The sequence below is a fragment of the Camelus ferus genome, chromosome 2, assembly GCF_009834535.1.
Source record: "Camelus ferus isolate YT-003-E chromosome 2, BCGSAC_Cfer_1.0, whole genome shotgun sequence".
In the NCBI taxonomy this organism is placed as follows: domain Eukaryota; kingdom Metazoa; phylum Chordata; class Mammalia; order Artiodactyla; family Camelidae; genus Camelus; species Camelus ferus.
The window spans coordinates 70,188,026-70,205,937 of record NC_045697.1 but is presented as its reverse complement, the minus strand read 5'-3'; the positions used below and the strand labels follow the sequence as shown (position 1 = coordinate 70,205,937).

Below are 17,912 nucleotides of genomic sequence, written 5' to 3'. Positions count from 1 at the left end.
CAGAGGGGCCAGTTGTGGCGCAGTGTAAGGACCTCTGGGCCAGGGCTACTGCCTGAGCCCGCAGTGCTGTAACCACTTGATATTATAAAGCTGTTACCTTTCTAACACGTGCATTTCCAAGCCCCCTGAGTCCCTTCAGACCGGGTCTGGTGCCAGATTTATCTCTGTATCCTTACCTCCTGATAGAGTTTCTGACGTAGTGAAGGCTTGATGGATGAATGAATGAATGAATGTTACAGTAATTCAGGTTTAAGGCAGTTAAGAGCCTGAGATGAACCAGCCTCCCAGGTCCACAGTCACCCCAGCCTGGGGCAAGGACAGGATAGGACAGAAGCTTCAAGTTGGGCTCTCCCAATCTCCACTGGGGGGGCCCTAATTCTATTTTGAAAACCTCTTCTATAGTTCAACCAACAAATAGATAGACTAAGGTAAATAATACTGAGTCAACCAGGAAAGCAGAATTGACTATAGATTGAGTTTAACTAGCAAGACCATGACTGAAGCTAGATTGAATGGGGGAATGGAGAAAATGATGAACTACTTATAAAATGATAACTTCTGCTGATAAAAATCTGGCTTCCTGAGAGACAGGTCTCCTTAGCCCACCATTCTGCCCAAGGAAGGGCCAGTACATGGACTTCAGGGCATGGCTGCCAGGCTTACAATGATCTCCCCTTTTGTAGAGACCGTCCCATCCCCTCACACAGAGGTAGACCCCCTGCAGACCCTGGCCCTCCCCCACATACGCCTAACCTGGACACTCTCACTGGGCTGATTCAGAGATCTGCTCAGTTACTTCTCTGGAGAGAAGGTCCACTAACTTCAATGTCTGAGTTCATGAAGGAGACTGTTGTTTCCTGCCTTTGACATGAAAGCTGGTTTCATAAACGCTCAGTGGAGGTACATTTTTGAGATGATCAGAGGAGGACAAAAGCAGGCATTTCAATTTGCTGAGAGCTTCAGAGCTGCCACGAACGCTGGGCTGATTCCTTACTGTCTCTTGTTTGTCTTGCCCTTAAATTCTGAGCGGGAATATAAATATCCTTCCAAAAAACCCCACTTCTCTCCCTGTACTCCTATTTTTTTTTTTAATTCAGCTAGCCAGAATTCGTTTCTATCATTTGCAATCAAAAGAAATTTATCTGCTTTAGCCACCACAGGTTCATTGTAAGTTCCACCGAAGTTTCAAGACAGTGCGTTGGCTCCGTAAGACAGGAAAGCTGGGTTAGTGCTACTCAGACCAAATTAACTCCAGGATTTGGTGGGAAGATTCAGATAAAAGGCAACAGGAGGCAGGGGCTGGAAGAGGAAGAAGAGAGAAAGATCTTCAACCACAGTTTGGAACCCTGACTGTAAGTTTCACTTCAGTTTCTGAACTACATGAAGGGGGCTGTTGTTTCCTGCCTTTGACCTGAAACCTGGTATCAGAAATGCTGGGGGCGGGGGGTGGGGGGAGGGTACATTTTTGAGGTGATCAGAGCAGGACCAAGGCAGGCATTTCCATTAGCTTTGGCTGAACTGTAACTCACAGGACTCCTACTCCGTGTGTAATACTATGAGAGCGCACTGAAGGGCTCCTTGTCTTGTATTTCAGCAGGAATTCAGAAAAAGAGGAAGGACAGTCTCAAGCCTCAAGCGCTGGTTTGATACCTAAAACAGGGTGTAGTGCAGGGCACATGGTAGAAGGGAAACTTTTGTTTAGAGTATTCCTTTTATGCACGAAAGCTAGAGCTCATTCATCAGGTTTCCCAGCTAGACTGTAAGATATTTGAAGGCAAGGATCACACCTGTTTCATCACTGTATTATCAGTGGTCAACAATGCGCAGCTCATAGTTGACACTCAAGACATATTTGTTAATTATGAATTAAATTAAAATAAGATCATCCCCATCCATGTTTTATTATAGCCCTCAGGTTCAGAAACCAAGCTTTCCAATTGGCATATGCATGGTGGGTTCCTCTGTCTCCTCCTGCCAATGGGAAGTGACTTTCTGGGGAAACGGGTGGGGTTATAGGAATATTGAAGATCTTTCTCTTCTTTTTTGCTATCCGCTCTACAAATGGACTTGAACTCTTCATAAAATGGTGCCAGTAAAGCCACATTCATTTACATGTGAAGGGGCTTTAATATTCGATTTCCAGTCTCACAGGGAGAACTACACTGAGGTCTGAGAAGCAGACCAGTTAGCTAGGGCAGGAGAAGGTTGTTACAACAACCAAGTCAAGTCACGTCACTGTTTTCTGGAGTACTTGATTCCATCTTTCATATGAATTCACTATGGAACTGGTTTAAAATTTGAAAAAGACATCACAAATATTTGATAAACGCAAATCCAATTGTCCTAAACCAACTCTTCATGATATTCCAAAGAATTTATAGCTCTAGCATATAATATGATGGGATGAATTACCATAAAAAGGCTTCATTAAATAACAGTAATAATGCTTGAGTATTTATGCCATGCTAAGAATCATTCTAAAAATCTTTCATGCGTAATTTCATTCAATCTCCACAGAAAGTCATTATGGTATCAACAATTACCATCAGCTCAGTTTTATAAAGGGATGACATTGAAGCTCAGAGAGGTTACATAACTTGCCTGAGGACACACAGCTTGTACATAGCAAAGGCTGGAGTTAAAACTGGGAGTTCACATGTTTACTTGTTATACCATACATTTTTCTCAGCCTTGGTGATAATCACCACCTTGGAAATTCTCTGTGGCATGTGAAATGTTGTACTCTGGCTATTGTGGGCAAGAGATCACATGCATAAGTCAAAATTCGAAGAAATGGATCCTTTAAGAGGAAGCATGAGAAAAGGAGATGTGAGTTTTTGTTCCAACATTTCTCACCAGGCCTCAGTTTCTTCGTTTGTAAAGGAAAAATTAAATGGTCTCTGAGCCCCCTTCCAGTTCCAACATTCTGTGAATCTAGTTAAACTCACAGGCCCAAACTGAGGGGCAAGAAATTTTAGGATGCTTAGTAACCAAATGTTTATCCTGTTTCTGCAAATGTACAATATTCATCTGGTATACTTCACTCTGGATGTCATTTTATTTTTGCCTCTCATTTTTCTTCTCCTCCACCTTCTCTTCAAATTCTAAATTTTGCTTTACATTATTACATTTTCCTAGGCTGTTTTATATCCTCACTGGAGAAGCATGAATGAAATGGGGAGGATGCTTCCTAGTCATCCTTTTCATGTTCTGTGATTTCCTTTGGTACAATTTCTCCAATGGCAATTCATGTAAATAAAATAAGAACGGCAATAAACACAAAGATAGAAGTTCAAATTGAATGACATTCTTTAGAACAGCGGCTTTATAGCATATACCAAAAATACTGTCACAGACTTTAAAAAGACTGAGGACTAAGACGTGTATTGTAGCCCCATCGATCCTACAAACACTCTGTTACATCATGTGGCAGGGATTCCTCCCACCCAAATTTGTTCAAGGCCATGCTGTGCAGAGCAACAGTGCACGGCAGTGTCACGGGAGACCAGTTTCCCGAGACAGTAAACGAATGGACAGCACACATGGTTTAGAACCAGGTTAGCTTGGATTCCGGTCTCGGCGCCAATGCTTTCTGGGTGTGCAACCTTGAGCAAATAACTTAAAATATCTGAGTTTTTATTTCCTCATCTGAAAATGGGACTGCTTTATGCATTACTGAGGGTGGTCCAGCAGGTTAAACAATTTGGTATACGTGAAAACATCTAATAGAATGCCTGGAACCTAGTAAACTCTCCACAGAGGCTGGTTTCATCCCCTTGCCTGCTTTTCCCTTTTTCAAACACACCTCATCTACAAGCTAAGAACATTTCTATTTCTGGCAAACATAAAGAAGTGACTCCTGGTTGTGGTTTGGCAACATTTCAAGTTGTCACCAATTATTTTCAGAAGTGTCACATCATTCTCAAATTAAAATTAATTTTAATGTGAAGATTTTTAAATGCCGCCTGGGTAAAATGGCGGGTGTCACAAAATAAAATAATAATAACTGTAGCAGTTATCAAAAGGTTGGGAATCCCCACATCAAAACAAAAAGAGAAGTGGAAATTTGACATTTGAGAAAGAACAAGATAGGCTCTTCAAAACAGAGAACCAACTGCTATAACGGGTAAGCACAAGCAAGGACATGACTTATGCTATAGTTTTTCATGCTAGTTAGGTAATTAAAGCCACAACACAGTAATTTCTATAATAAATTGTACATCGTCCTCGTCCATCATGGACAAAAGTACTGCAATATAAAGAAAAGGTAATGGGAGAGGCAATTTTGTTTTAATAATAATATTAATAATAATAATTATATTCAGACATTTTAAGCATAAAGATAAAAGCTGTCTACATTTTCCAAGACTATACATAAGAAACTCAGCCAATTACAATAATGGACCAAACATATCTATACTAAAAAAAGTCTCAGATTTCCAGATCCATTTGAATTGAATTTAGAAGCCATGTACAAATATGAATAGAAGTTTTACCTAACATCTTACTATCACAAATGAAAGGCAGAGTCTGAATTTAATCATTATTGAGCATACGCACAACACAAATGGCCATTTTCAAATGATGCTTTGTATAGACTTTGGAAGTGAAAAGTGTCAGTAGCTTGCTGGTTGTGGTGTTGTAGAGGCAGCAATGTGGGCATTGGTAATGGGACACCCACCGCGGAACCTTGTGAATAATGATTAGCACTTATTCTTTTAGGTGCCGGGACACAGAGGAAAAAAATAAACTAACAAAAACCCCTCTTCTCATAGAGTTTACGTATGAGTATGAAGTTTTTTTTTTTAATAAGTGAATTAAAAATACGTTAGAAGGTAAAAGGGCCAATGAAGAGAATAAAAAGCAAGTGGGTACAATAGTGTATCTCTGTGATACACTTGGGAGATGACTGGGTTTTGAGAATTAGAAAGATCTTAACAGTGTTAATGGGTATCACTAAGGAGAAATTAGAGTGAACAGAAACTTTCATGGAGATTAGAGAGATTAAATGCAGATTATAACAAGGGAAAGGGAAAATTATAATAATAGAATCTTAAGGTTGTCAGGAGAGTTAGATCTCGTTTACAAAATCCTCATTCTTCAGGTTAGGAAACAGTAATCCTGCAGTTTAAGGAATAGAGAATAGGAATAAAATAAGAAAAAAAAATCTTAAAACAATATTCACCCCTTTAGGTTAAAGCTTTTACCTATCCTGAGTACGAATATTTTCTTATGACCCAGAACCAAGCATTCTGGTTTCACTGTACTGAAGACATTAAACAGATAAAAAACTGTACGGTGCAAGTGTATGGTTGTTGGCTATTTGGACCTCAGAGGGGATGCCATCCCTGACAGCGGATGAGTGAAAGTCTCTCTTAAATAAACTCACTACCAGGGCCCTGCAGGGCGAGGCTGGCCTGACTGGGGTCTGGACTGAGAGGAGTGGCCTGAAATACCCAATCCTAGTCCCTCCCATTCCAGGGATCTGGAGGTGAGAACCCTGGCAGGGCCTTGTCCATCGTGCTGGCAAAGGCTTCCCCCTGTGATCTTGAACCGAACAAAAATTTTAATAAGAATTTGCACTTCATCTGGTGGTGAACAAGGAAACATCAGCCTGGAGGGCTCCTGATCACTGGCAGCCAACACCAGGAGCCAAGTCTTGAATAAACAAGAAGAGATCTGTTTTTAGAAGGTGGAACCCCAGTTTTCATTTGTTGTTCACAATGCGGTGCTGACTCTGTGACTTCCAAGGACCTTCTGGACTTAAAAGTCATCATAACCTCAGCATGTTATCTTGTTTCCTAAGGTCTATTTGTCCCAGGGGACAAAATTGGAACACTCATATGTCATCAGTTTTGTGCCTTGTTCCCAGCTTTGGTGGCTTTGCCTTCATTTGGCAGGGACAGATAAAAGAAATATTCATAGGTTACTGGAATCTAATACAAGGGCTGAAAGCCAGTTTGTCAAGAATATATCAGCACCCTGAGTCTGTAGCAGGAGCTTAAATAGCAGCAAATTCCCCATTGTGTAATGAATAGGACAGAGGAGACCGTGGAGAGGATAAAAATACTAGTTTCCTGAGTTTTATCATAATAAATAAAATAACAATTATAGTAATGATAATGATACAGCAAGTTTTGCTTTGAAGAAAACTACTATAGGATTCTGGATTACAAATCCTTATAATCCCTAGTGCATTAATCACAAAACTTCTTTAGTCAGATTAGTGTATTTACAGGGAAACTTAACTTGTCCCAAATATAACATTGAATAGCCTTTACTTTGGAGCAGTCTTGTGGAGCCTTTATCTAGTGATTGGATCAGTGCCAGAAAAGTTCAACCAGAAAATACTGCATTCACTTTGCTCTCAAAGAAGATGTGGTACATATACACACACAATAGAATTCCACTCAGCCACACAAAAAATGAAATTTTGCCACAACATAGATGAAACTGGAAGGCATTATGCAAAGTGAAACAAGTCAGACAGAGGAAGACAAATACTGTGTGATATCACTTATATGTGGAATCTTAAAAAATACAATAAATTAGTGAAAATAACAAAAAAGAAGTGGACTCACAGATATAGAGAACAAACTAGTGGTTACCAATGGGGAGAGGGATGAGGGGAGGGGTAACATGGAAGCAGGGGATTAAGAGGTACAAACTGTTAGGTATGAAATAAGCTACAAGGATGTACTGTCCAACACTGGAAATACAGCCAATATGTTACAATAAGTATAAATGGAGTAAAACCTTTAAAAATTGTGAATCATTTTATTATATGCCTAACTTGTACAATATTGTACGTCAATTATAATTCAATTAAAAATAAAAATAAAACAAAAAAAACTTTTAAAAAGGGAGTTTTGAAACCTGCTGGTGAGCAGAATATGTACCATTCCTTAACTTGGAGAAAGTCCAGGAAGGAGCACAGAAAATGACCAAAAGGATTGAAACTAGAGTCTAGAGGAGAGTTTAAAAGAAGGGAGCTGACTTTGCTTGGAGAAAGACAAGGATGCTGGGAGATAAAAGTTACAAAGGCTTTGAAGGATACAAAGAGCTGCAACCTGCAGCCATCTATCCCTTCATTTATTCATTCACTCACCCAAAGCGCCATGCACTGTGCCAGGACCAGGGAGACATGGGGAAGGACAACAATCCTTGGCTTCAACATCCCTTCTCCATTGCCAGTGACCAAAACTTGAACAAAAATGAGTGAGGGTTGGACCCCACCAGGAAATAAGTCCAAAGGGAAGGGATTTGAGAAACTGAAATGTCTGCCGAGGCCAACGTAGCCCTGGAAATAAATTCATTCCCACCTGCCCTTTGTTTACGAAAGCTACTGCTGGTTAAATGGTAAAGTAATTTTCAAGGGTGATTAGGAGAATTTCCAAAAGAAAAAAAAAGATTATAATTTCAATTTTATGGTTTGGAATATACTATTAAAACCTTGTATGGTCAGTAGAAAGTAAGGCAGCTCTTTTGTGGTTTCCGCTGTAATTCTCGGCCCTCCTTGACACTGTGTGATTCAGATCTGGGTCTATTTGGGTCACAAAAGTAGCAGAAAAGGAAAGGCAACAGTGGCATCTCTCCCAGTGTGGTTAATAAAATTCCCCCGCTGACCAAGTTTCCCATGAAAAGGGAGTGTACAAATTTGCTGCAGTCCGCTGGGTTATTAAGGCTTCAGCTCCTCTTGAGCTTGGTTCTTGGAATTGCCCAACTTTTGATTCACTGAGAATTATCATCAGTTAAGACATATAAAATTGTGATTCTATATCACAAATACCGAGGAATTCATTTGCTTACTTAATTTAAATAGTACAGGCAAATGAGTTAGCTAATTCAAATCCCAAGCTAGTGTGTTTGTTTCTTAACTTGAATTTTCTGGTTTGACTCTAAACACCCAAAAAGGGAATTTCAAACCTTTTCAGCCATACTTAAGTCCCATCTAAAAACTTATAAGAAACCAAGACAGGAGAAACAGAATTTTATGATGAAATTACAGAATTGTTCAGGAGAGTTATTTCTAGTCAGTATTTTCCATATTCAATGATCCTTGTGAAAATTTAAGTATAAATTTCATTTTAAAAAATGCTCAAAAACTGCTCAAAAATGATCATTTTTAGGTCTTCCCGATATGCGAACTACCCACACTTAAACTTATGAAGAATCGAAAAGTTTTTTCCTTTGTTCTTTCTTTGTTCATTGTATATATCACTATAAAACAAATAGGCCATTTTAAAGAAATGTGTGCTTTTACTCAATCCATTGAATAACATGTAAAAAGAAAAAATCTATTTTGTACAAAATACATTGTTTTCTCCTGAAGTAATACTGAAATATGTATATTTATGTATTTTATTAATATAGTATGCAGTGCAGTAATTGAGAAAATTGTTTCTGAACATATCCAATTGCATATTGTATTGCACAGAATTCAACAGAAGTGAACACTATTTAATTGAAATCTGCTTTGTCCCGCCTTTATCCTGAAATAATGTCTCATAGGTCAAGTATCTGTTCGTAGCTTACCTGTCTCACTTCCAATCAAAGGCTGATTTGCAAAATGCTTGACAAAATCCTTCAAAGATGAGAATTCATTAAAGCCAAATTTAAATGAATATCCGGTGTATTCAACATGAAAGTGTTTGACAGAGTCTTTGGCTCTGAAAGGGACAAAAAAAATGTTTAATGTTATTTAAGCAAATGTCTTTTTTGAAGGGAAATATAACCCTAGGCATTAGCATCAGCATTAAACCCTTCTAAAAACTGAGAGTTATGACAGGATCACTGGAACCATTGGCATTTAAAGCACAGCACACGCTTCTCAATTTTTCACTCCAATGAAAGACAGGAATACCTAGGTATTCCCTGACTCAGCAAACGAGTCCTTGATCATTAATCTCCTAAGGGGCATGAGCTTAAGAAAGGCAGGAAGAAAGACCATAGAAATGGCAGGTCACATCCTCCCCCAGTTCTCCTCTGTGCTTGGTGCTTCTCCCTCACTTGTTTGAGAGTCGGTTCGAATTCAGTTTCTGTCAATCAGTTACGTCAGCCTAGCCCTTTCCTTCCTATGCCTATGCCACTGCCTACCAAATAAAATATCAAATTTCCTACATTGTCATTCTCCACCTCATTTTGGGAATAAGGCAGAATATTAAATTTAAAAAAATGTCTATATACCTGATGTGACCCCACCCTATCTCTCTAGCCTCACTTCCGCTCTTCCTGTCTGGCACGGCAGGCCCTACCTTTAGCAAGCATCAGAAATCAGAATCACCTGGAGGGCCCAAATTTCTGGGCTGTACCCCCTGAATTTCTGATTTGGTAGATCTGGGGCAGGGCCTGAGATTTGTATTCCTAACACATTCTCTGCTGATGCTACTGGTCTGGGGACCACGTCTTGGGAACTGCTGTCGTCCAACCGGGGCTACTATTCTTTTATGAGTTTCTGCCTTTGTCCCTTGGCTTGTACAGTTCCCTTCACCTGCAATTTCTGCCATGTTTTTTCTTATCAGGTGTCAGTTCAAATGCCACTTACTCTGTCAAGGGTTGCGTGGTACTTCCAGCTTGAGTTTCTTGCCTTTTCTCTTCTCAACAACCCAGGCACTTAGCTTACTTTCTTTACATCATTTACAGCACACTACTTTAGTATTCCCATATGGTCTTACTGCCTCTGCAAGGCTATACTTCCTGAGGACAGGTCTTTGAATCTTCTACAACACTTACTAAAGTGGTTGGCAGAGAGGATGCTCTGAAATATTTATTATTAGGAAAGTGAATGAACAAATGAATAAAAACAGTCATTCTCCTGAGCTGGTCTGTGGTTCTTCTCACCTTTTCTGGTGGTTATTATCTTTTAAAGCATTTCCAAGTGCTTATAACAGAAATTAATGATTTATATTTAAAATCTTTGAATAGGGAAGGTGGTTATAACTCAGTGGTAGAGCACATGCTTGGCATACACAAGGTCCTGGGTTCAATCCCCTGTACCTCCATTAAATTTTTTTTTATATAGATATAATACATATGCTAAATATTTGTAAGGAGCTTATGGTCTAACTGCTCAGATGAGACACACATAAGTGAAAAGTTAACATTCTTTGATACAATAATTATGCAGGTTTATTTGAGATTTTAGGGGATCCATGCAATAAAGAATCAACAATCTAACCACTTAATGAAATTTTAACATTTGCTGTTGATCAGAGAAATCACAATTCCTGCTTCTACCCAAACAGAATTCCATTCTTGATTAATAATTTTCCCAAAAATGCTGTTTAGAAAATGTATAAACAGCTCAGTGGTAGAGTGCACACTTAGTATGCACAAGGTCTTGGGTTCAATCCTTAGTACTTCCATTAAAGAAAGAAAGAAAAAGAGAGAGAAAGGAAGAGGAAGGAGGGGAGAGAGAGAGAAAAAAAATTTATAAACAAAATATAGTAGAGTAACAGGAAAACTGTGTTTTATCTCTGTGATCCATTACCCCCTTATTTACCCCATTACCTTCCCACCTATTTCTGCCACTCCCTTTAAAGTTGCCTGGAGACTTGCCCTGTTCCCTGGAATGGAAGCTATGTCAGACAAAATTCTAACATGGCCCCCATGATTCTCAGCCCCTGGAGCGACACATCTTCTCCCATTCATTCATTAAAATGCTAATGTGGATGCTGCTGTGAAAGAATTTTGTAGATAATTAAGGCTTTAAGTCAGTTGACCTTAAAGGAGGGAGATTATTTGGATGGGCATGACCTAATTGCAAGAGGCTTGTAAAAGCTGAGAGTTTTCTCTGGCATGTGGCAGGAGAAGAGATTACAGAGACACACTGGAGCTGGCCTGGAGGAAAGCAAACATCCATGTTGTGAACTCCCTACAGGGGCCACATGGCAAGGAACCTCCAGGAGCTGAGAGTGTCCAGGAAAATGGGGCACTCAGTCCTACAGCAGCAAGGGAAGAAATGAAAAGAAATAAAGAAGAGAGGAGGAAATGAAGGAAGAGGACCCTGAGCCCCAGTTAAGCCACAGCCTCAGCCAATACCTTTTTGCCACCCTGGCCACACCCCAAACAGAGAATCTCGCCACATTATGCCTGGGCTTCTGACGTACAGAAACTGTGAGATAATCAATTGCTGTTGTTCCTAGCCACTACATTTTTTGGTAATTTGTTATGTATCATAGAAGACAAATACAGAACGCTCCAAGCCCAAAGAGAATATAAGACAGTATGTTAGTTAAATATGTTAATTCTTGGCTTCTGAAGTCATAGAAGCCTACCATCAATTATTTACAGAAATATTTTTGTAGCCCATTTTCCTTACATCAAAGGGAAAGGAAATAAGAAAAAAGAAAAAAAAAACTATTGTTGAGCTGGATGGAAAAGAGGATTTAGAGAGAAGGGAATGTATCTGTTGCTACTGAGTTATGACAGGGAGACCTGAACCATGTAGAGCAGAAACGAAAAGAGAAAACCTTCTTGTGCCCAATCATCATAATGGACTGACACATGAAGGGAACCTGTGACTTTCTTTCAAGGGTGTATGGACACACCATGGAAACAGTAATAAACAAAACAAAAAAAGAACAATCATAAAACAAGAATGGTTTGACGTTAATGGTAATTTCATGGAGTCATCACATCCCCATTCTGATCCTGGAGCAAATGCCTGTGAACCCAAGAAGACTTGCTATATGTCAGTGGAAGCCAAGGTGACAGATGCTGACTGATAACCAATGACTCCTCCTGATTATCACATGGCTACATCACCTTCTCTGAGAGGTATGCCAGCCAGGAGGAAGGGGGTGGGAGAGAAACCCTGGAAGGGCTGGACAATCACTGTTTTGAGCTGGGCGTACCTGGTGGGGACTTGCTTAACTTTCTTAAGAGTCAGAGGAAATGGAGCTTTGAGAAAGATTAGTCCATTTGTAGAAAAAAAAAGTTGCATATTGCCTGCTTGAATTTATGATTATGAAAGTTGCACAGCCACACATCACTCTGATTTTCCAGAGGAAGCAAGGCATAATGAAAAGAGCACTGGGCCAGATTTCAGGGATGTGGTCTCCGGTGCTGCTTCTATCCTGATTTATTGAGTGGAAGACACTTTATCACTTTGGGTTTCAATTTCTTCATCAGTCAGGCAAGAGTTTGGGATTAAACAATTCACAGAATCTCCTTCAGCGATAGCATTTGTTCCCTGCCAATGGAAGGAGCAAGAGTGTTTTTTACAGTCTCACCATTCAGAGCTTGGGATCCTTGCACCTGCTGGTCTAACAGGAATCAAGAGAATTTGGTTTTCTGGCCGTTTGAGTGTGATGATGAAGTGAGCATCTGTACAAGTAGGAGAGGGGACCCTGTAGAATTCCTAGAAGAGCTCTTATGCAACCTACCTCACAGAGAGAGAGTACAGCCCGGTCCTTTCATTGCTGTCCCGCAGCAGGTAGCTCCCGTCACACCCATTGGAGAGGAGAAGGGCCTCGGCCGCGTGCCGCGTGAGGTTGCTGTGGTACCACCTGGGAGTAGAGATTGGCACTGTCACTTAGGGCCAACGGCAGGGGGCTCTTCCTGCACTGGGTTTTCTTCTCTGACATTACCTCAGCAATGCTGTCCGCACTGCTAGCCCCAAGACCAAACTCTCAGCCAAACCTTATCAAGAGAAGGAAATCGCGGGGTGAGGCTGAAGGGGAGAGGAGAGGGCTGCCTAATAGCAGAGTGTCAGGAATTGAATTGTACCCCCCCAAATTCATACCTCGAAGTCCTAATCCCCAGTTCTTCAGAATGTGGCCTTATTTGGAGACAGGGTCTTTAGCAAGTTAGAATGAGGTCATTAGGTGGGGCCTAATTCAATAGGACTGGTGAAAAGAGGACTTTGGAGACGGACTTGCAAATGGGGAGAACACCACGTGAACATGAAGACAGCCGTCTGCAAGTCAAGGAGGGCGGGCTGGAACAGATCCCCTTCCCAGTCCTCAGAAGGAACCAGCCCTGCTGACACCTTCATTATGGGCTTCTAGCCTCCAGAACTGTGAGACAGGTTCCTCTGTTTAAGCCACCCATTTTGTGGTACCTTGCCATGGCAGCCCTAGCAAACAGACACACGTTACTTTGTAAATAGAAAACTCTTTTTTTAAAAGTCCAAGTCAAAAGTAACCAGCAAGAATAGACTTTGGCCATTTTTCTTTCTTTCTTCTGATCTCTCTCTCATATCCTCTTTCTCAAGTGTGGTACCACATTTTGCAGTGTGGAAAACCACCGAGTTATTATACCAGAGCCCACTGTCACAAGGCAAAGGAAGTAGAACAAAAGGAATTCAGACATTTTATACTGAGATGCAAGCCCCATCAAATATTGTTTCAAACTGACAAATATCTGCAGAGCTGGGGAAGTCCCAAGGAGATTCCAATTGATGTATGTGTTTAAAAAAAAACACACACCAGAAACACATCAGAAAAGGTAACAAATATCCATGTTAGGGAAAAACCCTACATAGTCCAAAGGAAGACAGAACAAAAATAAAGCTTTCTTTCTCCCCCCTTAGTCCTCAGTCCCCCTGTTCCTTTCCCCAGAGAACACCAATGTTAACCATTTTCCTGTGCTTCCTCCTAGGAGATGTCCTGTGGGTCTGGAGGCATGCCGGCGCATCCTCCACTCCAGTCCTACGGAAATAAGAGCATTCCAGGCGCACTGCTCTGTTCTGCACCTCGCCGCTTTCTCCTAATGACAGCTCTTCCCTGTTCTTTTCAGTGCCTTGATAGAGACAGTCCAGTGTGGTGATTGGGATTGTGGCCCTTGAGTCCCTTTCCAGGTGATTCCTCTTACTAGCTGTGCAACCTTGGGCAAGTTGCATAACCAGTCTGAACCATGGTTTTCTGACCTCTAAAGTAGGATTAATAACAGTCATGTCTCATGGGCCGGCTGGAAGTCCTGCTCACATTAGACACAAGAAACAGTCAAAACAGGCTTGACAACAGCAGAGCTTAAAACACATGAGTAGTTGTCATGAAGCCATTGAGATCTATAAAGTCATAACTTGTGATGTGTCCTCTGTGGTGTGATTTTCTTGTTGCTCAAATATAACTTTCCATTACTTTCAATTTATTTCAGATAACAGAAATCTAGGTCCCTGGGGATCGTTGCTGCTGCCAGGGGCCCACAATCCAGGGCAGTTGGAGAGGAAGGGGGACACCAGCGATTACATAAATATTGTCACTAATGTCAGTGAACTAAGTACACCTCTTTAATAAAGGTGTACAAGGACTTTGAGCAAGAACCCTGCTCTGCGGCTGAGAGGCCCTGCAGTGACGGCCCTAGGGAATGATATTTTGTCCTGATAAGAAAAAGTCAACGTAAGCCCATCTGTAGAAGGAAATTTATATGTAGGTCTCTTAGCTCTCTGTTTTCTAAATCTACATTTCCTAATGTCTATCTCTTTAGCATATTTCCTCTTTGAGGTAGAGATGCCTCCATCCTGTGTCAGAAATGGATTTGCTAGCTAAAAGCGATGGCCAAGAGAAACATTTTATAAGAAATCCCACTGAGTTATTTGCCCATTCATTGGACAATTTCCCAAACATGTTCAAATCTTCTCACTACAGAATTCCTTCAGAGGACAGTTGGAACCTAAAACTAATATGGTATATGTCCATTACACCGCAAACTGGAAAAAAAAAAAAAAGAGGACAATTGGAGGAACTGAAAGTGAGGCTGTCAAAAACTTGACGTTAGGTGACAGCCAAAATTCTAATTCATTTTAATGAGTGAAATCTCTACATGGCCACAAGTTCTTAAATACATTTTGCCTGTAATTACTTTGGGGATGAATATTTTAGCATAAGATTCAGTTTGAGCCAATAGACTACTTACTTGTACTTATTTGAAGTGGCAAAATCCGATCGACAAAATGTGAAAATGTAAAGGCTTCAGACATTCCTTGGGATTCTTTTTTAAAAATTTTTGGGGGGTCTTTTTTTGAGGGGAGGTAACTAGGTTTATATATTTATTTATTTACTAATGGAGGTCCTGGGGATTGAACCCAGGACTTTGTGCACGCTAGGCAGTCACTCTACCGCTGAGCTATAACCTCCCTTCCTTGGGATGCTTTTCAATGAGATCTGAAGTCTGTTTAAAGCATTTACAGAATAATCATAGCTTGATGGTAGCGTTTTTAAAAATATATTTCATCCTTTTGTTTATTTATTGTTATACTATTTAATTTTTTTAAATTTTGGCAGCGGGGGTAATTAGGTTTGTTTAATTTTAGAGGAGGTACTGGGGATTGAACCCAGGACTCTGAGCATGCTAAGCATACACTCTACCACTTAAGCTATACCCTTCTCAGTTCAATGCCAGTTTTTATTAAGAACTTTTACTAAGAATTTTTTTATGGTAATCTTTTAAACAGTGACTATTTATCATAAACACATAAGAAATCTTTGAACATAAAGTAAGAAGGATTGCACTGTGCTCTAATTTGGAACATCTCAGGGAGTGTTAACTCCTGGGCGGCTGTTTGGTTGAGTCGGTATTGCCATCCTGGGTTTCATGGAGATCTGGGTGTGGGCAAACCTAAGTCGGAGCCTGCCTGGCAGCCAGCCACGCTCCATGATGTCTGCGGGGCAACGAGGATCCTCACCCCCCAAACAGCTCCTCCGCAAATGCCTAAACTTCCTTCTTTGAATTGAATTAAGCATTCCTTTCCTAAGAACTGTAGGTGAGCACATCTTCCAGGGAAGTGACGACAGAACAAATAACGTTATGTATCCTTTGTAGGAGTCTGTCGCCTTTGGTAAGGATGGTTCCCGATTGTGTCCATAAGGGGAGAAAGGTTGAAAATATAGTAGAGTTCAGTTGGTAATTGTCCCATTATCAACCTGCTTTACTTTCTACCATCCAACTTTATAAATCTTTATCAATTAAGCTAAAATCTGAGCAAGGCACTATATTAGGCAGGTCAAATGGAACAAAAGCCCACGCTGGGCTTCAAGAAACCATTACTCTAGTCAGGAGGATAAGGTAAATACTTTGCAAACTACATCCAAGAGAGAGTAAAGTATCCAGTGAGGGTTCCAGGAAGAAAGATCAAGACCATTTTTTTGACTTGAAAGACATGTAAGTTACTTTTTAAAGTGTGCACAATTTTTGTGATTGTAAAGTATATGTAGTAAAAATTAAAATATATACACATGCAAAAGAAAGTGAAAATCTTTCACAGAAGAGGAAATATGCATTTCAAATAAACAGTCTCACTACTATTCAGAGAAATGCAAATTAAAGCAACAGTGTAATATATATATTATATATTTTTAATCCACCAGATTGGCTAAAATTGAAGGGTTAGTATTAAGTATTGGAAAATTTGGGGGCCATAGATATTGTCAACTGTTGGCAAGTGTTTAAGTTGGAGGGGAATTTCAACACATCTGATGTAACTGGACATGCACACGTGACCAGTGACTCCACTTCTGGTGTCTGACTAGTAAAACACTTACCCATACACAGAAGGAAGTATGAATGAAGATGTTTACTACAAACTGTGAGAATAAAAATTTGGAGCCATCCTGAATATCCACCAACAGTGAGATGATAAAGTCAGGTGCTACTAAAATGAGATTATATAAAAAGTTAACCAAACACGTCCTAGGATGAGGAGATTATGTAAAAAGTTAACCAAAAGCATTTGAAAAGGTGAGAGAATTTTTGGTTGCCAAATGCTGAGGGCAAGGGGTTGGATGCTACCAGCACTTTGTGAGGGAGTGCCAGGAATGCTTAACATCCATAGAGACTGATGCAATCCTGAACAACCGACAGCTGTCCCACTCAGAATGCCAGCTGCACCCCCACGGAGATACACCCATTACACACATGTCAAAGTTGATAGACCCCAAAATGTATTGTTAAGTTAGAAGAACTGGTGGCAGGTACAGTATGATGCCACTTAGCTTTAAAAAGTCTATCTCATTCCCCCAAACAATACAACATATACACATATAAAAATATATAAAAGCATGAAATAGAAGTCTGAAAAAAATGCACACCAAACTGATAAATCTGGTCCTTAATGGAAGGAACTAGGATTGAGGGTGTTGACAAAGGGGATTTAGCGTGATCAAATTTCCCTAATCTGCCTTACTCAAGTGTAAAAAAATAAAACAAAATACATTCATATATTAACTGTGTAACTAAAATTTGAAAAAAGAAAACAATATTTCTACCTGAATTCAACCTCCAGCACCCTGTTAATAATTTGCTTTATTTAATTATTTTATTTAGGGGGTAGAATATAGCTCAATGGTAGAGCCCACATGCTTAGCATGCATGAGGTTTTAGATTCAAGCCCCAGTACCTCTGTTAAAAATACATAAATAAACTTAATTCCCCCCCCCAAAAAAAATAAATAAAATATAAAATCAAACAAAGGAAGCTGTTAAAATTGTTTAAAAAGGAAAATTTTTTAAGAAAATGTGTTCCACTATAAAAAATCATTTTATTTAATTTACTTATTCAATTGCTGTTTATTGAACACTGGACGTGACCTAGCACTTGGGTGGGCAGAGAGAGAGACTTTTTCTCTATTTGAAGTCTAGTGGGATTTGGAGTGACATTTTTTTCAAGGAGCTATTCTGTGCAAAGGGAGTAACAGGAGCGAAGGCCAAGAAACGAGAGTGTGCCGGGTGTAAATCGCACCAGAGCACGGCACAGCGGTGTGAGTAACTCAGGGCAGTGCCCAAGGGCAGCAGTCAGCGTGGTGAGATGAAGCCAGGAGGAGACTGGCACTGGCTTATACTTGGCACTGGACGCTGACGGCTCCTTGGCTGATGTCTTGGATTTTGATGGCTTAATATGCATGGACAACAGCTTATTACATAGAGTCTTAATTGCTTGGGCCTGAAGTTCTTGTGATTGGCAATCTGTTTAAA

General features: G+C 40.2%; 1 protein-coding gene across 2 annotated transcripts in view; it reads right to left on the bottom strand.

Annotated features, from left to right (window-relative positions):
• DAPP1 (dual adaptor of phosphotyrosine and 3-phosphoinositides 1) overlaps window positions 1–17,912 on the bottom strand; it is a 50,437-nt gene that overhangs the window by 17,800 nt on the left and 14,725 nt on the right. For both annotated transcript variants that reach the window (XM_006192971.3, XM_032460492.1), the window contains exons 2-3: window positions 12,387–12,509; window positions 8,536–8,669 (exon numbers count right to left, since the gene is read on the bottom strand). In XM_006192971.3, the coding sequence (XP_006193033.1) occupies window positions 8,536–8,669; window positions 12,387–12,509 (257 nt within the window). The remainder of the gene's footprint in view (window positions 1–8,535; window positions 8,670–12,386; window positions 12,510–17,912) is intronic.